The sequence below is a fragment of the Idiotropiscis lumnitzeri genome, chromosome 19, assembly GCF_059441095.1.
Source record: "Idiotropiscis lumnitzeri isolate Australia: NSW breed Sydney's pygmy pipehorse chromosome 19, RoL_Ilum_1.0, whole genome shotgun sequence".
NCBI classification, from domain to species: domain Eukaryota; kingdom Metazoa; phylum Chordata; class Actinopteri; order Syngnathiformes; family Syngnathidae; genus Idiotropiscis; species Idiotropiscis lumnitzeri.
The window spans coordinates 5,552,570-5,574,034 of NC_142409.1; the positions used below are offsets into that span (position 1 = coordinate 5,552,570).

The window sequence follows — 21,465 nt, forward strand, 5'->3', positions numbered from 1 at the left end:
TTTAGGTTCCTTTGGGCAAACTCCAGGTGAGCTGCGGTGTGGTTTTTTTACCATGCAGGCTTGATTTGTGGATTGTAGCAGAGTTCGTCGCATTTGTACAACTTGAAGCAACAGCACACCCCCTCAAATACTGTAAAAGCCTCACTGCTAAGAAACCTGCTTCTAAAATTGGACTGAGTCTCCTCAGCACCGTGGCATTTTTTTTCTTTTTTTTTTACTTTTCAAACTTGTGCTAAGCCATCATCATGAACTCGATCCGCTTTCCGTGCCTTGCATAGCTAGCTTAGCTTAGCTGTTAAATTTACATAGGCAAAGCTCAGTTATAAAACCCTAAGCCCACCAAAGGCATCTTGTTACCGGACCTTCTCTGGGGACAGTCCAAATATTTTTTTTTAAAAATACACAAATTTGATCAAATGCCATAGAGATGTTTATCTTTTGTGGCAAAGATTTTAACCACAGCGATACTGTAGTGTGATTTATTGTCGTAAATTACCTTGTAAACATCGCGTTGGCCTGGAGCTATTAATGCTAAGCGGTTGTCACATCTGCTCAAGTGTCATTTGTGCCATTTAAAGCCTGATGAAATGTTAAGTAAGCTGTCAGTAAACTATAGATAGATAGATAGATAGAACGTTCGAATAGCAGGTCACTCTGAATGGCTCCAGGCTAAGAAAGTGATGGGGGAAGTAGCCTCCAATTAATTGTGACAGGCCTTTGCCTCTTTTAACTGAAAAAAAAAAATGCCCACAGACATTCCTCCCCCCATCCATTTCCTATATCACCACTAGACATTCTGACCTGGTTTACAATGCACAAGGACCTGTAAGAAAAGAAAAGTCTTTGTGGCATTCATATTTGAGTCAAGAATGTAGTATGTGCCGGCATTTGTGTCATTCACTTGTGATGTAGCCTGATAAATAGAACACCAATAAAAATTAATACATAAGTACGGTAAAGATGCCTCACATTGTTTTATACACAAACTGTACACTTAATTAGGTACAGCTGTCCATTTTATAAAGTGGCTCTTAGCTGTACCATACTTCCAGTACGTGAATGTGCATGTTGGACTTTTTCGTCCAATCGTTTTTTAAGCCACTATTCATGTCAATCTACTCTGCCCAGAACCTTCAGACTCAGTAGTGCTGAGTAATACAACTTCACTACATTGTCTACAACAGTTTATATTGTGTTATTTATAAAATGTATTTGATACTCTCATTTAAAGAGGCACCGTATGCTTGCTTCAAGCGATTGATTTCACACCCAGTTGGTTTACTGTAAAACGGACACATAAAACAAAAAAAGTATTTTAAAGGTGAAATCTGCTAGGTTCAACCTGGTGGAAAGATTTCCATTTGGCCTTAATTTACTTCTCAAAAAACGTTCTCTAAGTCTTGGTATTTGTGTTATCTGAAGTTAAAGAACTCTAAATTATGACTTTGACTATTATCAAATTCAATTTAAAAAAATGACAGTTGTAAAGTGCACAATATAACAATAAACCTCAATAAATTAGGTATTACAAAACAAGACAAATTCTTAACATTGTCATTGCAGCGTACTGAAGAGAAAGTATGTTCAAGATGTCAATAGGAGGGTGAAGATCACTTGCCTTGGCATGACAAAAGATGTACATTCTGCTTGCAAGTGCATGTGTAAGCCGGTGTGTGTTAAGGAAGTCTCCCTAAAATAGAGCATCGAGCAGCTGCATTGGGGCGGGGTCATATCAGAGAGACATAAAAGAGGCTGCCGCCACCCGCCTGCTCTGATCAGAAGCACTAATGGTGTAATGGGGGGGGGGGACTGGAAGGTCACTGATTGCTTTCACTGTGTGTCTGTGCGTGCATGCGCCAACAGAACTTGGAACACAGTGAAAGCCAGGCCTTACTATAAAACAAATTCCAGGTCAGCGGAGTCACTTGTGTAGCATCTGTGTGGTTTCATTGCTTTATTTTTGCTCCACAAAGACACACCATGCCCACTCTGTGGACTATCTTAGGTGTTATAGCTCTCGGTTGCCTCACATTTCCCTAGTCATCACTTTTTGGGCATGCAGCGACACCAATCACTGTCACATTCCGAACCTGACCGTGACTATCAGTCCACTTCTCAACTGTCTGATCTATGAGGTCATGAGCACCGAACACTAAAATTGTGTAGCTTTGCACTGCCAAGAATAAGGGTGTTCCCACATCACACCTTAATTTTTGGCATGGATGGAAGAAGTGGGAGGGGTTAGGCGGGGGGGTTTTGGCTGTCGGGTGGAAGTTAAAAAAATCGTATGACAGTGCAGTGCGCATGCTTGTTAACTCACACATTCTATCTTGAATGCAGATTTATGGGCCTGCAAAATGTCACTGTCACATTCAATGAGCACCTGCTCTCTCCCATCACAGCCGGAGGAGACTGTCAACGGGTGGGGCGGATTCTGCTACACACACGACCCCTGCAGGACAAAAAGTGTCACTTCAATTATCACCTGAAATATGAATATTTAAATAGTCCGTATTGTTTATCTGAATATAGGGGGATTTGTCTCACAATTATTCACACAAATAAGGCATATTCGTGATTTTCATGTGTTTTTGAGATCCACAAATGCATCCGTGATTTTCACGTGTTGATTGACCATTTATCATGACTTATCATTTTTGAAATAGTCAATTCTGGTTGCAAATTGTTGAATGTGCGTTTGCGCATCCGTGGGCACGCGCATTTATTTTTTTAGACAAACAGCACGCAATTTTGAAATGAGCTACAATATCCACAAGTTCACGACCGCGGCAGCTTTAAACACTCACTTGTTGAACGATCGTCCCTTCTCCGTCCGCCAGGAGGGAGTGTTGCCGCCTCAGGTTGAACAGGAACAATCATCACATTTAAAAATTTGAACTTGAAAATAAGTGGGGAAACAAAATGGACTTGTCTCATATGTGTTTATTTTTAATAACGCTGCTGAACCACATTTAAAAGCGTTTTCTGATTTTTCTTGGTTAATGTTCCTTAAGGTTTATTACTAATTGTGTCTTATTATTTTATTTAATTTTTTTCTTTCATGAACACAGTACAAACAAGTTTCTCCATGTGAGTAGTAGTTCGTTTGCGGCCATCTCCTGGTCAGTGTTAGAAATAAAGTCGGTGACAACTTCCGGGAATCCCAATAGGGTTTAATATAGACAGCAACGGCAACACTGCCATCTAGCGGACAGAAAGTGGACGGCCTTCCAACGCGCGTATTGAGAGGTGTTGTGTGTGTGCGTGTGTGTGTAAGGTGGATATTCTATCTTGCAGTTGCGTGAGGTTTGTCTCAAAAATAAATAAACGTGCCCACTGATCCACAAACGCACATTCAACAATCTGACTTCTCCAGATGAACCACTGAGCGCATCTAGCAGCAACACTGGGTAAGCTCGGGAGCTGCACTAACTACAACGGGAACGCCCTGGAGCGCACAGTGAAGTCAGCTGGAAAAATCATTGGTGCACCCTCGCCTCCCTGGAAGACACACGCAACACCCGCCTCATCCGAAATATGGCCACAATCGTGGGCGATGCAAGCCACCCCGCACACAAATCTGTTCAGTCCTGTCTTCTGGGAAGAGGTATTGGAGCCTCCAACCCTGCACCACCACACTCACCAACAGCTTTTACCCCTCTCCACCCTCAGCTCCATTCACTATGCTGCCAAGGAGCTCCCACCCACCTTTTGCACACCACTGATGCACTCTCTTTGCACTATACCGTTTGCACACCTACGCTGGACTGCTTTTGTTGCCTTGACTATGCTGCCATATTGACATTCACTGACTACTGTTGACTTTGCAATCGCTTGCTGCCATTTGTGCCGAACAGTATCGCAACTCAAGATGCACGCCTTTTACGTGATATTATGTCCATACGCTCGGATGTTACATTTCTGTCATCTGTCATGACGTACCTCAGAATACATGCAGTTTACATTTCAGTTATTTTTATACTCTTGTTACCAATTGTGCAAGTGCGCTTCACTTACTTTTTACAGTGTTGCCTTGTGTTTGCGTATTATCTACACTTGGGAATGCGCAATTTTGATAGTTTATCATGCACATGACAAAGCGGAGTTAAAATCACATGTATTTGTGAAACTTAAAAATACGGGAAAATCACAATTTGGTGAATGATTTGAAATGTATTCTTCCACATGACTACCGGAGTTAATACTGTAATGCAAATGCTCTACTGACGATAACTAACAGAGCAGTTCAAAGATTACGCGCATCGTCAACGTCACGACTTCAAAGGTTTCTGTTTAGACTAATCATGGCTGTATTCACCCAGGAAGCTGCACGGGGATCTCGATGAGCTGAAGGAGGCAATCATTGCATGTTCTTGCATTTTTTTCTCTTATATGTGTGTTTTTTGGGGGGGCAGTTTTGGTTAGCAATTTCAGGTATGTAAATACAACCGTGATAAGAGTACAAGTGAAATTCTCCGTATGTTCAGTGTGGACCGCTTACTCACAACAATATTTCCAGTAGATTAAACCAAAATATATGCACTGTGAAAAAACATAAAAAGTGTCCAATTGTAGTGAAGGAACACATTTCATTGCCACAGAGGCAACACGGAATATTTTAACGCAAGTACACTAGGGCGCTATTTCCGGTTGTCAACATCCCGGCTGTTAAAGTTAGCTAAAGCATTATTGCTATTCCACAGTCTACCGACAAGTGGTAAGATTAATTGATGTATTTACTTATTTACTTAGTATTTAGTGCTTGTTAATGTCACGATGATTGTTCGAGCTTCAAGTGCCTCGCTGTAAAGGTGGTGTATTCAGTAAACGCGAGTTGTCCCGGCATTAGCATGATAGCAGTTTAGCATGAGACAGCTAACACGAACTGCGGCGAACGGCCAATTTAGTCGTAGGATCGACCAAACTAAGGACACACTTTCAACATCGTTTTATTTGCTCTCCAAAATACGTTTTGGAAAAAATGTCGGTTTGCAGCGATGTTAGTCCCACATTGAAAGGGCCGAAATGGAGTCAGCGTCTTGGTACACATCGCCACTCCCGTTTCATTTACTAGCGCAGAATGTGCACATGTATTTATACACTGATTTTAATACAGTTTTCTTTTGATTTTATTGTCTCTGTTAGGATCAGACCCCCTGTATCGGCATGGGTGAGTTATCAGGTTTTCTTTACAGTATATAGAAATGATGACAGCTGTTAAGAACGCAATGCACTACTATGAGCCTAAATATTTGATTTACACATATCAGAAACGGTGCCTGTGTCTCATAGATGGTGAAGAAAGGACCTATGGCGGCTGTGAAGGACCAGAAGCCATGTATGTGAAATTGATATCATCAGATGGCCACGAGTTCATTGTGAAAAGAGAACATGCATTGACATCGGGTACTATCAAGGCTATGCTGAGTGGTCCAGGTGAGGATCCACACGATGTATAACATATTGTTCAATAGGTACTCTGATTCACTACCTCTTGCATACCTGACAATAGTGATGACAAACAGTGTAGATGGTGTGATGATTGATCCGCAAATAGCTTAATGGCTGCAACAACCCCACTGAGACGTTAATGCTGCACCCGCTCAAAAAAACAGGTGGTACCACTTGGTGGCTGTAATAAAACTGTAACATCTGATACCAGTAAGTGTTGCAGCGGCATTTCCACAAGACACACCGCGTGCAGCGGCATCATGGCATTTAGAAAATGTACGGATACAGTTTTGCATTATGCAGCAAAAGTTGCAAAACATTCAGTGAAGTGGAATGAAATGTATATTTTAAACTTTTCTTAAAACATAATAAAAAAAAAAACATATTTTCACCAAACACGATGTTTTGGATTTGGGAACAATTTTGGTCTCATCTGACCACATCACCTTCTTCTAGTTCTTTCTCCTTGCCACTCAATAAAGACCAGATTTGTGCACTGTGCAAATAATTCCCCAATGTACAGATTCTCCCACCTTAGCTGTGGATCTCTGCAATTCATCCAGAGTGATCATGACACTCTGGGTTGCATTTCTAATCAGTGCTTTCCTTGTTCACGCTCAATGCGTAAAGGCATGGCCGGTTGCAGTGGTCTGATACTCTGTCCATTTCAAAATGAATGATTGCACTACTCCACAACTTTACTCAAAACTGTCTGATGTGTTCCTGGGGCTTCATGGGTCTATTTGCTCCCCAATATTCTTTTAACAGACCTCTGAGACCAGATGTCACAGAGCAGGTGCATTTATACTGAGACTAGAATACACACAAGTGGACTCTATTTATAGTCATCAGTCATTTAGGTCAACATTGGATCATTCAAAGGTCCAGAAAGATCCTCTGAAGTCAATTGGCTGCAGTAAGCAAAAAAAGGGGTGAATAAAAATATATCTTTGTGTGAAGCCTGAAATGTGGCACAAGGTAGAAAAAGGATGGCTAAAACTTCAGCAAGGCAGCGTATCAGCCATTTATCTGACAGAAGCTGTCCTGAATTTCAAATCATATATTTTGTGGTGTATCTTATATTTTGTTTATTTTAAAATTATGTATGTTGAATCATAAAAATCAATTTATATAAATGTTGTTATATAGATTATTGTTTTTTTTTAATGTGCGTGTGTCTCCACTTTCACTAATATTGTGTTCATACTAATAATCAATCGGAATAAATTTGTTTTTGACAATCAGGATACAGCCCTTGAATGCTACTGCAACAGTGAGGCGAATTCCTTTTATTAATGAAAGTAGGATAAAAGTATTTGTAATGGACATGAAAATACGAACGTGATACAAAAGTTACTTTTTGTGTGTGTTTACATCTTGGTATTTATCTTTTGACAACCTCAAGCTCATCATGAATACCTTACTCTCTACATACAGGTCAGTTTGCCGAGAATGAAACCAACGAAGTCAACTTCCGGGAGATTCCCTCTCATGTCCTGTCCAAGGTCTGCATGTATTTCACTTACAAGGTCCGCTACACCAACAGCTCCACGGAAATCCCTGAATTCCCCATCGCTCCCGAGATTGCACTGGAACTGCTTATGGCGGCTAACTTCCTGGATTGCTAAAGTTGCTGTTTATGCAGTAGCCTATAAAACACTTTTGCTTTTGACTATTTAACTTGTTTTGCCATAAAACCATGTAAAACATAATGATTTTGCATCAGAATATCAATCATTGTTTTGAGTATTAAAGGATTTCATTTTAATATAATGTATGAATACGGCAGGTTGCGTTTATTCCGATTATGTGACAAACGTGTCTGGTCTACCCACCATCTTCCCTCCCCCCCGTCTTAGTAAAGAGTTGCTTGAACTGAGTGTAAAGTATGTGTCTCTCTCTACTTGTTTGACAGTCAAATGTGCCGCAACTAAATTCTGGCATTTGGAGCATAGAATGAAATGTGTGAAATTCAATTTTATAGAGGCTGATAGATTGAATGTCAACCATTCATGTGGAGATTTGGCAAGACTGAACTGTGAAAATGGCCTCTTACCAAGTGCAAGTTTAGATGGCAAACGAAGTGTCAAATTTACAGGGTAAATTTAGATGACGCTGAATGACACACTTTTTTTATTTTTCTGAAATGATTCAAAGGGACAACTATGAGTCTGATTTATTTTGACAAAAACTATAATACCAAGATCAGGCAATCCGATTTACATACTTGCATACATACACAACAAAACAAAAATATATAAATTCAGAAAAATAACCAAATAACAGAGAAAAAATAAATCAGCAGATTCTTACGTAAATATGGATATCTGCGGGTTTCCTTTTAATTATTTCTGAATGGATATTAATTGTCGATCAACATTTATTATTCATTAAAACGAGACTTGAAATAAATATCACAAATCAAAAACCCTTAATATCGAGATTGGAATTTGAAATTTACATTTATGAATGTGAAACCTTCCAAAACATACAAATTAACAAGAGTGCACATTTTTTATCTCTAGAAAAGTGTGGTATTTTCCCCCATCCAATAATGATCCTGTATTTTGTTTTGCATGTTTTAGTTTTCAGGGTCATGCCAAAATATAGCACTAATGGGGTTGTCAAAAAGCACAAATGAGTCACACTTTCAGGTTCAGCTTTGCAAAAAGAACACTTCTCAATTTTAATAAAACGTGAAACATGCAAGATAGTTGCATGTATATTGTGGTATTTTTCCATGGAATTCTCCAGCTTTATTTCTAATGAATAATTTAGTAAGCATTCCTAAATTGAGCATAATTATTCCACTATTACATAAATTTAAACGCTTTTTCAATTAGAAAATCAGAACCACGGAGTTTGCCATGAGTTAAATAAATTCTTCACGAAAACAATATTTTTATCATTCCTATTTTGTAAATTTAGTAGTTTGCTCGTTTTAAGAATACAATCGCTGTTCCAAATAAATGGGGGAAAAATATACGAGGGCAATTTTCTCCTGTCAAAACAACTTGAGCTGTCACGTGTCCCCCTGACGTCATCACCCCAGCACTGTGAGCTTACTGGTGCGTGGGGGCGGGAGGGGGTTCCATCATGGCGTCGATGCAGGTAAGAGCACAAATGACAGCGGCCCCAAGTTGATCGTGTACCTGCTCTTGTCCACACTCTTTGGGCCTTTTTTTGTTCACCGCGTCATGAGCAAAACACGGCTTTTAATTGAAGTGGCGATGACGTCAGTGCCAATGCGCTGACACATTTCGACTTCAACTGTGCAAGTCCGGACGCTTGGCTTGTGTTAGCATTACGAACGTTAGCACATCATCATCAACAGCAAAAGCAAGCGAAGGCTCGCGCAGGAAACCAGTTAACCGGGGCGAAAATATCCATGCCCTGCCATGTAGTTTCCCGACTCACACCCTGATCCCTCAACTAATATGATGTAACAAGTTCAGATTTAAGGTTCGTTCAGTTAAACGACGGCCGAACGTTTGCTGTTCGGCTGAGTTAGCTTGTGAGGCGGTGCGCAGGTTGACCTGTTCTAGTTTCCTCTTGAGCTGAACAGGTGCATCGCTTCAATAGGAAAACTACACAAGAGTGGTCCAACAGCTGAATAAACACCAGGATACACCGAATGACGATGCTTGTATGTGTGGAATCTGTTTCTATTTCCAAGTCAAAACATAGTCAATAGATCAAATTATAGGACAGTGGCGTTGTAGAAACACAGCCAATACACATTGAAATATTCTTTCTCATAAATGTGAGCAATCAAAATATTGTGAATTAATCTCACATTTATATGGTAAGACTAGAATTTGCCTTCAGTGAGACTCGTGATTTTGTTTAAAATGATGAGCAAATGTAGCCTGGCTTTTCTGCACTTTTGCTTGGTAAATATTCTTTTTTTTTATGCATATACAGAAACGGCTACAAAAGGAATTATTAGCCCTGCAAAATGATCCGCCTCCAGGAATGACGCTGAATGAAAAAAGTGTACAGAACACCATAACACAGTGAGTATTCTTGTATTTTTTTTAACCTTGAATTTCCATACTACTAATGCTTGTCCTTCCTTTGAATGAAAGTTATGGGCAAAGAAGTGAGTCTATGAACTCGTTTGTATTCTCAGCAGGAAGCAATGGGGATCATTCCTGTGAATTAAAGTGTTGTGGCCTCTATCTCTCCTCTTAAAATGTTGAACATTAAAAGTGGATGAGTTAGGCGGCAATCCCAAGGAACTAATGCTCCTTGGCCTACCTCACATCCATTTTAAAGCATTACTACTATTTACTACACAGTAATGTCATTGTTTACGCTTTCAAGGAAATGCTTCAACTTTATTCCATGGTCAGACTGAAAAAGTGTTTTGTGTTTTGCCTGACAGACAAGTCTTCCAACCAGTTTGGCTGGCTTCTGCATTGAATGCACATTTTCGAGTCGCGATGCTTTGGATGGGTGTGCCTTTTAATTTCAACCTTTATAATGAGCCCTTCTGGTGTGCTGTGGGTTGACATTGAATGCATTTCTGTTTGCATAAAGCAAGTCCCCAGGGAGAGTCATTATATATATTTTTTTTTTTGTGGACTCGAAGGTCAAGACAATTCCTTCTTAGAAGCAAACGTGGAAGATTGCATACTCTGTGGGGTTGTGTGTGTATGACTGAGATAAGGTGCCCATTTGTTTTTGTCTGTTTACAGTGTATAGAACAGACTGGTTCTTGTTAACACTATGATAGAGCAGATGGTTTGACTTTAGAAATGTGATATTGGAGTCAACTAGTTCAAACAAGGAAACTCCAACGTCAACTATATGCTCAGCTGGCCTTTGTCTTTTTCCTTATATGGTGCAAGGTTAATGGAATCTTCACATCCTTGATGTCAATTTACATTGAGCTTCTCTAGGTTACATTCAGGGACGCTGGTCGACCTGGTTGTGTTCGCATATTCAAAAAAAAAAATACACTGGAAATAACTGTGTTGCGCATCCCCCGAAACGCACTCCATGAAAGCAGACTGATTATATTCAGTAATATAACAACTGAATCTCAAACCTCTTGCGTGATGTTTTGCTTTTTTTTATCACTAAACAATACTAAAAAAATATTGATAGTGACAGACTAAGTCGGCATATCACTCGAGACCTTGTTAAAATTTTTCATTCCGCTTTAAATATAATGTCATAACTGTTATGTGTATTAACATTCCTAACCCATTATTGTTGCTTAAAACATTGCCTGGGCAGTCAATAAAATTCTTGTGGTGACAGTTTGTGCTCTGGAACAAATTATTGATCTGAATGGGAAATTTGGGGAGGTGACCAGTGTTACCAGCGGATTGTGGCTGAGCTACTCGAAACCGCTGTACTTCCTGGAGCTATTTTGAAACGCTGAAGTGTAAACATTGCGCCTCCTCAGAGTAAAGCACTGACCTGATTGTCACAACGCTTGAATGGTTGCGCACACCAGGAATGAGCCGAAAGCTCCCCAAGGCTGTGAACCAAAGCCACAAGTTCTTGATGTTTTATCAGCTTCACTCACTGGAAGAAATTAGGCCACTGATTATGATGCTACTATCTATGACCCTGTTTTTCTTATACATGGGGCGTTCTATGTGCAGGCAATTCTTATTCATGTTATGGGCTGGTCCTATTTTGATGCATTCAATCATCTTTTAAGAAACAGCAAATTTTGTTTAATAGTGCTGTACACAGTTCTGTACTTCTGGCCACTATTTGAGGAAATAGTGTATCGTGCTCACCGTTTGTAACGCCGTGCTTTTCTTCAGGTGGATCGTAGACATGGAAGGGGCCCCCGGCACGCTGTACGAAGGAGAAAAATTTCAGCTGCTCTTCAAATTTAGTAGTCGATATCCTTTCGATTCACCTCAGGTAAGCAATGTGCGATCACACCGTTAAAGCAAACTTTAGTCGCCTGAGACTTTTCGAGGAGGTAGTAGTGAGCACATTACAAGCACGCCGTTCTGGTTTGAAGATCAACTCACCAGAGTTCTTCGTACTCTAAAACTCCCATTGTAGCCCTAAGTTGTTACTTTTTATGTGTAGTACCTTTTGGAATTATTTGACGTGAAGTAAGCGATTTGTCCTTCTGTGTCATTGTTGCAGGTAATGTTCACAGGGGACAATGTACCTGTCCACCCTCACGTGTATAGCAACGGTCACATCTGTCTATCCATCCTGACGGAAGACTGGTCGCCAGCCCTCTCAGTGCAATCTGTTTGTCTTAGCATTATTAGCATGTTGTCCAGCTGCAAAGAAAAGGTAAGGAGCCTTTTGGGGGAATGGTGAATCTAGGGATGGCAAAAAATTCATGATCGCTTATCAGATGGTAGATAATTGGGTACATGACGCTGAACTTTTGAGACAAGGCACCTGTTTCATTAAAAAAAAAAAAAAGTCCAGACACACTACCAGGCAAAAATGTCACTAAGTACTTGGACTGAAATAACGTTGATCCCATCTCAAGTTACAAATTGTTACCCGGTATGAAAAATGGGACAGTTAAGCTGATTTAATTGCAGGTAGCCATGACTTATTTTGTTATGTGAATGGCAACAGGTATTGACAGGTTCATTGGGCCTTCTGCTATCTGATGTAAGCACATTTATTCGTTCTGCCAAGCTCTTGGAGACTAAATCAATTGCTCCCTCTGTTGGTTGCTGCCAAACAGCAAAATTTACATGACACATCATTTCACGGTGTCCTCCGTTTATAACATAAACCTCACACCCTCTGTGTAACTGTAGCATCATGTAGCATGTTTTTTTGTTTTGTTTTTTTTTCCTGCAGAGACGACCACCGGACAACTCCTTTTATGTAAGAACGTGTAACAAAAACCCAAAGAAGACAAAATGGTGGTATCACGGTGAGTACTTCCCCAAGGATGATGAATTGAAACCCACCACTGATGTCTTTTATTACCAGCGTTTTTGTCATTGTCGTTCCAGATGATACTTGCTAATGTACAAAAGGTTTGTAATAATCACAGAAGAAAAGAAGTCCTACTGACCTACGTAAAGCACTTTTTAATCATTCAGTCTCTGAACTCTGACCTCTGACTGGAACAATGGACAGACACCAATGCGCTGGAGGCTCCTGACTGCATTCCCCCCACCCGCTGGGCAGTTTCATGCATGTTTTAGTTGGTAATAACGAAGAATGGCACACCATGGAACCATTTCAGATGCACTTGAGATGGATTTTTTTTTTTAATTGTTACATTTTGTGTGCGTGTGTGTGTGTGCGGACTTTAATGTCCTTGTGTTGTGCAATAATAACCATCTGATGGAAGCATCCTTGGGCTGACAAAGGAGTTATCCGAAAGGATTTCTGGAAGGGACCTGACCATGAAACCCAAGAAAATGCTTCATCTGTTTTTGTTTTTTGTTTTAAATATATATACATTATATGCACTGTGAGAGTATGTAGTTAAGAGGCACTGTTAGTACATCATCATTCCCAACACTGTAAGCAGCCCCACTCATTGGTTTTAGTTCAAGCCTCAACACAAATGCTCATCGTTCCCCTGGAGACTGGTTCTGCTGGTACATGTGGCAACAAAACAAGTGTGGCATTAGGTCAAACTCAAAGTTCTCAAACTTTAGCTCGACGTGTCCACCCTAAGTAATGAGCATGGCCCTTTTTCATTTAAAGAATGTCTTGCATTTTTTTTTGTTTTAAATCATGTTTTGAAAAGGTCTAGTTCTTTTTGTACTATTTTGTGTGTGGGGTTGCATGGATCGCTGACTACATTTTTTTTTTATTGTGAAATATATATTTTTATTTACACAAAAGATAGAGAATGGGGGGGTCGTAATGGCTTTGTGGTTCTGCCTGGTCAGCGTTATGGCTCAGGTACTTTTTTCCAATAAAGATACCTATCAGATGTTCTAACTATATTTTCACCAAAAGAGACTGTTATATTGTAAAATTATAACATGTCCGGAGCTATTGTATATAGGGCTTTAATTTTGGGGGGAGGGGGTGAAAGATGTTACGGAAGATGGCTTTACTTCCTAGCCTAGTGATGATAGGAGTTGACCTATAATGTTTAATCAATTAGGATGTGTATAGTCGGTATCAAAGCATACTAGAACAAAAATTCAAGTAGTTTTATTAGAGTGGCATAGCATGCATGTTTTGACTATTTTCTTTTTTTTGTGTAGTGGCATCACACATGGCGAATGCCATAATTCCCCGAAAATTGACAAAGTGAGTGTTTAATGGGATAGACATTACAAAGTTCACCTCCTGAGGGCCTTGGTCATTGAACGTGTAATCACTTCCTCAAGAAACCAACAACAAAGATACTTGAATTTTCCATCATGGTTTGTTTTGTTGCATTTACTCCCCCCGGGTTATTTGTTTTAAGTGATGTGAATAAGACGGTACTCCTGCTGTAGAGATCACAGCACACAGCTATGGTTTATGTTAAGTATGTTGATAACTTTATAGACAAATATTTAACCGTATGTGTGTTTTTTCATTATAAACGTTCCCATCCGCTGTCAGACATGGTGGTACTGAAATGATTGTGTTAACAAAGCAGCCATAACAGGATTTGTGAGGGGATTTAGCAAAAGCCTTCACTGAAGAGAATTTTTTCTTTATCTTGCAGGTGAATAAGTTACGTGGGTCATTGGTTTTTCATTTACAATGTGGTTTGAACTCCCTAGCTGCAGATTTTATTTTATTATTATTTGAGCAAAACTAATAAGGGTTTCATATTTATTTTTGGAAACAATTGTTTTTGGGATGTTCAAGCTCTGTGTAATAGGTGCCTGTTCATTTTCATAATCGATAATAAAAGCGAAGATTCACTTTTGTTTAACTGTGTGCACTAACTGTGAATTACTGGTGCCGTTATCTGTAACCGTGTCTTCAAAAAAGTCAATTTATTCAGCGGTAATGAATCGTGTTTAACCAAAACTGCAAAGCGCTTCATAGTTGTCATGGTAACGTTTACACGCTCCCTGACTTGAGCATCATTGAACGCGAGCACAACTGACAGCAACGTATACAATATAATAAAATTATTGTAAAACTTGTACTAAAAAATACATATAAATAAGTGCAAAACATGCATTAGCTGTAAAGTACAGTACTTAAAATTTTGAAAGTGCACTCCATGCACGGCAGGGAAGATTATATCTGACAAATTATTGCATTTTCCCCCACTTTTAAAATACTTCAACAGCCCATTTGAGCGTTCTCAAACTTACTTATACATCAAGATCAATTTTTGCGTTATTAAAATGAATTTACAGTAAATTGTGTCTAGAAAGAAAATCAGAATGGACACAGCTTAAGACGAAAACTAGGGCTGAACCATTTATTCACAACACGGGGGTCTCGATTTCATTCCAGCTTTGCCTAAATCTTTTAAAACATTATCAAGGCAATATAAAACGTTCAAAATCATCGGATTACACAAGACGCTACCTCTGTACAAACTTAAAAGTGAATAATCTGAATTTTCTAGGGGTTTGATTGTACTTTCATTTTCATTACCCACACTTATTAATTGGTATGTTTCAACTGCCCCCAGTTCTCTTTAGTGTTTGCCAATGTTGGAGGTGTAACTGGGGTCTGGCCCTGAACAAAGGTAAAAAAAAATAATAAATGCACATGCATATTCGTCACTTTGTTTTAAGGTTGTCTTTGGTTTATTTGCTATGCTGCTGTCACTGCGCTTACGTTGCCGATGTGCACTGAAAGTGCCGTGACTTTCGTGGTAGATGGAGCGCTATGGTGATGCTAACTAGAGGGGTGCTCGGCCGACCTGCCATGATGAGCTTGAAACCAGCCGAAGCAATCATAACAGGACATTATATTGCTTAATAAGAGATCGTTACCAAGAACAGACTCCATAGTCGTCCTGGAGTCCTTGCACATCACGATCATTTGTTTTGGGCAGCTGCCATGCAGAGGAAAGGTTGATTTTTCTGCTTTGGCAGCGTTAGCTTCCTGCTAAAGTGGACACAGTCGCAGCCTTCATGAATGCTGTTGGCGTCGTAGACAGCATGCAACCTAACACCCATCTGTAAATTTGAGGCAAGGAACGATGTGTTTACGGGTGGTTGGTTGGCATTCGAATTGTGCACAATGTGACGGAAGAACGAGGAAATGTGTCGACGTGAGAACGCAATGAATTACTTGCAAGCAGAAATTGCAAATGTCATGTTCGGTGGTAGTTTTATTTTACATTATACTGCCTACATCTACAATTAACTTGGTTTACTAACTAGTTCATTTATGTGTAATAATGCACACATTCTAAACAACTTGCTAACGTAGTTTTGTTGCAGAAGAAAATGAGTATTTATTGGACTGCAACACTTAAACATTACAACACGAGGGTTCAAACTGTTCTTGTATAATGATGCTTTGATTAAATATTAAACACCTGAAGGCAACAGATTAGAGAAATAGCATGACCTTGCAGCGGTACATTGAGATTTCTGCACACCCACTGTCTTGCCTTTTCGTATCAAACCTCTTGTTCTGATTTACAGATGTGGTCATTGAATTTATCTGTCAAAATTTGTGAAATATTGGCAGTTTGAATTATTTGTTCAATGGTTGTGCAATTCTTAAATGGCATTTATGATGATTTCAATTCCATTCCTTTTGAATGGCCTTGTTCTGTTTTCTTTAAATAATTGGACGCTTCTTGAAATGATGTCACTGTACGCAAATCCATGAGCACAACTGCATTGAAGGATGCCACATAGTAGGCCGATCCACAGGCTGCATTCTCAGATTTCTGGTTTGGGATGGAGATAATCGTTGTGTGTGTGTGGTCGGCTTTGTTGGTCATCTTGAGGTCACCACCACCACTGGCTCTTCCTGAAAGTTGAATTGTAATCTAGTGATTAAAAGGTTTAGATGAACTATGGAGACAATATCAGATATTTAGAATAAAAATTTGAATTTCGTCATTTATAGGACTGTAGCTATCTAATATTTAACGAAAAATATTGTGAAATATTCAAGTCCTTTAAAGAGCAATGATGGGAAAAAAACGTGTTACAGTGAACTCCAACTCGGGTGTCATTAAATAGGTTAAAGCACACGCTTGCTGCACAAGCAACACGGTACATTCAGGTTACTTTCACATTGTCGGAAGTTCGCAAACACACCATGTTGATCGTCTAATTGAAGCCAAAATCCAAATCATGATTAAATGTCAATTGATGACCCAGCTCGACGGTGTGTCTGCATTCTCGATAGTACTCAAATTAGAAGGGTTGCCAGCAGGAAACCTAAGAAAAAAAACATCTTTGTGTTTGGTTTGTTTATATGTAATTTTTAAGATATGCTCAACGTTGGGTAAAGCGCACAATTGATTTTTAAATATTTGTATTGCCTGTGTGGTAGTGAGCAGCCAAGTTTTTTTACGATGTTGCAATAAATTCTATTTGCCAACAATGGTGCACATTTGTAAAGCACATTTGTCAAAATGAATGCATCAAATACTGTTTGCGGTAATGTCTGTCAAGATTTGCTGACATCTCATCTCATGTAATGTCATGCAATATAATTTCAGTTGGACTCCATCCTACTTTGGGGGGCCTTTGTTGGTTCCACTGTTTTATATTATTTAAATACTAAAAGAAGGCACTGTTTTTATTTTTTACATTGGCCTTAGTTGACTGGCCAAAGTTTAGTTTCTACTCATCGAGAGCTGACTTCAAAATGTGAGTGCAAGGCCATTGTGGCATTCGGGATTCCCCCTTTTTCCGGTGGAGCTTAGTGGCAGTAACATGAGAAAGAAGATCCTTCAAATAAAGCGTCATTGTCCGTGTGAAATGGCTACCGGGGCATCCGCGTGTGTGCTATGCTGAGCGACTGAGTTAGATTTGCTTAAAAAGTGCACTGGTTAAGTAATTTGAAGGCTTGGAATTTCTACAAAGATTAATTGTCAATGTCCAAACACCATCTGTTTCAGGTTGCCCATTGGTTTGAATTTGAAAGAAAAAGTCTCTTGGGAAATGATGAAAATAATCTCAAACTCTAGGTATCTTTTTATTAATTTTTTTTTTTTTTTTTTTTTTTTTTTAGGAATAGAGCATGGCTCAAGTAAAAGTACAGACCTCAGCACCCCAAGCTGGCCCTGGCCTCTCCTCCGGAGGTCCTCTGGCGGCCATGGCCAGCCCAGGATCCCTGGGTCTGCAATCCTCTGTCAACGGCACAAGCCCGTCCGCCACACCCGCCTGCCCCGCTCCTGCAGCTGGATTTGGGGACGCTCCTGTGCCTGCCACACCGCCAGGTAGGAATGGGCAATCTCGGATACCAGGTCTCTCTTTCTGTATCAAATCGATATATACGCCTTATTTCGGGGTAGACGATATTCATGAAGGCTGCCGATACCAGTGATGGATACCTCATAGTAAAAAAAAAATAAAAAACTTACGTTGACAATAAAACACGTTTTGAGCACAGAAGGCCCATTATTATGAGACAGTTCCGCTGAGTTTCTTGCCTCATCTGCCGACATAAAGAATAACACCACATACGCATCAGTGTCTAACTTTCCTTTTCAGTTCCCAGAATGCTTTGCATTGCGCAGCGCATTTAATTAAGTTCTAAGGACATTTATCCTAGTCATATGTCCATTTGTGTTACCACTATTTAAATGTGTGTCATATTTATGTCGAATTGTTTCATTGGTATTGGTGAGTGCTCAAAAACTCAACTCCAAACTCATCGCCCTCTGGTCACACTTATTGGCCCCCCCGTTACAAAATGAAAAGCACTCTCTCCGCAATCCAGCATTCAGTGGTGTCTTCCTCTGTGGGCTCTCGTCAGGTTCACCCGAGGAGAACATGGCAAACCCTAAAGAGAAAACTCCAATGTGTTTGGTGAATGAGTTAGCCCGTTTCAATCGGATCCAGCCACAGTACAAGCTCCTCAACGAGAGAGGCCCTGCACACGCCAAGGTGACGACAGGAATCCATTATTATTAGTCGTAGTTTCAGTAATATTTCTATTAAAAAATCCAACAACAATGCCAATTTGAATGGCTTCATGTCTTTGAGTTTGATACAAAAAAAACATCATAACATGCCGTCGCCTCCGGATGTCGCTGTTGCAGATCTTCACAGTGCAGTTGACTCTTGGGGAGCAGGTCTGGGAGGCGGAGGGCTCGAGTATTAAAAAGGCCCAGCATTCGACAGCCTCCAAAGCTCTGGATGAGAGTGTCCTTCCCAGGCCAATGCCCCGCTCGCCCAAGGTGGACATCAACAGCAATCCAGGTACTGTAAGCAAAGAGAAAACATCTCTGCTTGTTAGTTTTGAAAGGATCACATGAAAGAATCACTCACTTGCAGAAGCTACTTTGGCCATGACAATAAATATATGAAAAGAAAACAAAATGAATGCTGGGAAGCCACAAAATGGGTGTTTATACCTGTAGTTGTCTCTAGAGTGTCTGCCCCTTCCAATATGACATTAAACATCCGATTAAATCGTTTTGAAAATGCGTCTGTGAGCGAGCCATTCTGCACTTACGCTCGAGTGTCAGAAATAATTTTGTTGGCTGCGCTGATTAGCGTTAGCTGTTGATAAGCAGCACTTATTTGATTGCTCGTTGAAGTTGTCAATGCTGTGAGGTTGGATTGCGGTTGTAATTGTATTTAATTTTTTTTATTGCCTGTTTTGAAAGCAGCGGCTCGCCACAGTCCGCACGAGTACTTGCTTGTCATCCCTTGAATAAGCTGCTTCCACTAGAACAATACATTTTTTTTTATTTATTTAAATCATGCATGTCACAAACATCTTAAGACACCTCCGAACTCTTTAAATTGAGGGGAGAATATGATCACCGTATGTCAGCTGGGATAGGCTCCAGAATTCCAAGTTTAGCGAATGAATGAATTTAGAAATGTTCCTTCTCATTTTCTCGAGGATGATTCTTTGATTGTATTTTTCCCTCACACAGGCAGTATAACACCAACAGTGGAGCTCAATGGTTTGGCTATGAAGAGAGGCGAACCGGCTGTCTACAGGCCTTTAGATCCCAAGCCTATGCCCAATTACAGAGCTTGCTACAACTTCAGAGGCATGTTTAACCAAAGGTAGGCTTCATTTAGTTATTTTTTGGGGGGGTTGTGGATAAATGTTGGACAATAAAAGGACGACAATTATGAGCTGGAGCCTATCCCATCTGACAGGACTGGTTACCAGCCAATCGCAAGGCACATGAAGGCGAACAACCTGACAATGTAGGAGGTAGTCAGTGTACCTGGAAAAGTAAAGTTTCACGTGGACCGCATGCTAAACGCAGGAAAGGGCCTCTCATAAATTAACTTTCAAAAAATTGGATTCAGGAAAAAAAGCTATGTATGCTGATATAATTTTAGATACTGTGGTAAGTTAATAAAAATGTAATATTGTTTGACCATCCAAAGAGCAGAATGCCAGCCATTGACATGTTCCCCCTAGATGGCAGTGTTTCCTCATTTAAAAAAAATTCAAAAGCTTCTTCTCAGTGACTTAAACACCCATTTTGCGGCTTCCTAGCCAGAAATGTATTTTGGGGTTATGTCATGATTTGGTTATAAAAAAGTTGGAAAACAAAATAATTCTTGTGGTTCATACTTTGGAGTGTATTTTTAAATACTTTTAAACAGCTCCAGGAATCTCGAGTGATTCAGTGGCATTGTTGGTTCAATGAGTGTCGTCAGCCAAGCAGTTTTGGCATCTGGCACACATCTTTTTTTTTTTTTTTTTTTTTAATCCAGGCAGCAACAAACGCGGTTAAAGACAGTTGGGGCGAAAATCTATTTCCCAATGTATTTGTCTAGCAGTGTCACAGTGACGAGTTTAAATGCGAAAGGCGGCACGGCACTTTTCAAAGGGAGGCAGAGTGGTGAGGAGATACACGCGCCGAAAAAAAGAGTATCCATTAGCATAAGGTCATTTATGTTTTCACAAGGTCTCTATCTTTCAGTGGGATTAATGAAAGCGAGACCTTGCGAATATGAAATCTCTTCCTCCGTTGACGGACTTTGTGGCAGAGTGACAGGCCATAGCCGCAATCGGTCATCGTAATGACGCCGCGGTGAACTGAAGGTTTCCATATGCCCATGTCCTTCCCTATTATGATGAATAAGAGTGATCTGGAATCATGTTGATGGAAAATCTTCTCATTAAAAGGGCAGTCGGGCTCTGATCCATCAGCGCGCTAATCACCACCAGGACTCATATTGATTCATTCAGAAAGTGCTTTGATGAGAAAATATGGCGATAATATCTAATGAGCATTTATCAGCGTCTTAATGAATCTTATTTATGGCGAAGGGCCGGTGAATAATTTCTGACCATCCCTATCCGCTTTAAAATCAGCAATTGACTTTTTGTGGTGTCGTAACCGTCCCATTGTTCATTCTCAAATATTGCATTGGAGAACATCCCCCCTCGATGTGACGTTTCGAGTTTTCACGTGAGTCAACCGGTGTGGAAATGCTGTCTGAATCGGTCATGAATGCTAGCTAAAAAAAATGTTCCTGTGTATGACATGTGAAAAGCAGGTTATCATTGGAACACGCATTTCTGAGTGCGTCAAGGCCAAAAGTGATTATTCCCAAAATGACCAGAAACGATTTAACCAAAAATTCAAAAAGGGCCCCAAAGCGTCCTCCCTCCCCGGCATTGTCTCTGTGCTTCTTGAGTTGCTCCATGTTTCCCCGACTTTTACATCCATTGCGCGGCTCCCTCTCTTTGTCCCAGTAGGTGTTCTGTCAGAATTTGGATTTGGGACAGGATCCCCCCCTCCTTTAGGAGCAAGGCTGAGCAGCCTTTGACCACCCACCCTCTCCCGCACCTAATTTGGTTATGTCAGTAACATTTTGTCAGCTGGAGGAATGAACGTCTGAGGGTTCTCTGCCGTGTGACATTTCCTCATGTGAACATGCTGACATACTAAACGAGCCGTTACTTTTTTATCTCAGACACGAAGAGGAAGCCAGTTTTCTCAACTGAGCGTCCGGCATT

The 21,465-nt window shown here is 40.2% G+C and overlaps 3 protein-coding genes across 4 annotated transcripts in view; all 3 read left to right on the forward strand.

Annotated features, from left to right (window-relative positions):
* Positions 1-4,573: 4,573 nt before the first annotated feature.
* elocb (elongin C paralog b) lies at positions 4,574-7,331 on the forward strand. The gene is made up of 4 exons (XM_088283111.1): positions 4,574-4,717; positions 5,146-5,170; positions 5,293-5,436; positions 6,889-7,331. The coding sequence occupies exons 2-4, from the start codon at positions 5,167-5,169 to the stop codon at positions 7,077-7,079; spliced, it is 339 nt and encodes a 112-aa protein (XP_088139237.1). The 5' UTR covers positions 4,574-4,717; positions 5,146-5,166; the 3' UTR covers positions 7,080-7,331.
* A 1,114-nt stretch (positions 7,332-8,445) lies between these two features.
* On the forward strand, positions 8,446-13,354 carry LOC148318240 (ubiquitin-conjugating enzyme E2 W). 2 transcript variants are annotated; one of them, XM_088283462.1, is made up of 6 exons: positions 8,446-8,562; positions 9,376-9,467; positions 11,238-11,340; positions 11,575-11,730; positions 12,259-12,334; positions 12,417-13,354. In XM_088283462.1, exons 1-6 carry the CDS (start codon positions 8,548-8,550, stop codon positions 12,428-12,430), a joined length of 456 nt encoding a protein of 151 aa, XP_088139588.1. In that variant the 5' UTR covers positions 8,446-8,547; the 3' UTR covers positions 12,431-13,354. The 2 variants fall into 2 exon arrangements, with proteins under 2 accessions (XP_088139588.1, XP_088139589.1); XM_088283463.1 differs by lacking the exon at positions 8,446-8,562 and adding an exon at positions 8,600-9,097.
* Positions 13,355-15,012: 1,658 nt separating this feature from the next.
* stau2 (staufen double-stranded RNA binding protein 2) overlaps positions 15,013-21,465 on the forward strand; it is a 61,491-nt gene continuing 55,038 nt past the window's right edge. Inside the window, exons 1-5 of the mRNA XM_088283364.1 lie at positions 15,013-15,073; positions 17,533-17,740; positions 18,280-18,410; positions 18,566-18,725; positions 19,412-19,547. Coding sequence (XP_088139490.1) covers positions 17,542-17,740; positions 18,280-18,410; positions 18,566-18,725; positions 19,412-19,547 — 626 coding nt within the window. The 5' untranslated portion in view covers positions 15,013-15,073; positions 17,533-17,541. The remainder of the gene's footprint in view (positions 15,074-17,532; positions 17,741-18,279; positions 18,411-18,565; positions 18,726-19,411; positions 19,548-21,465) is intronic.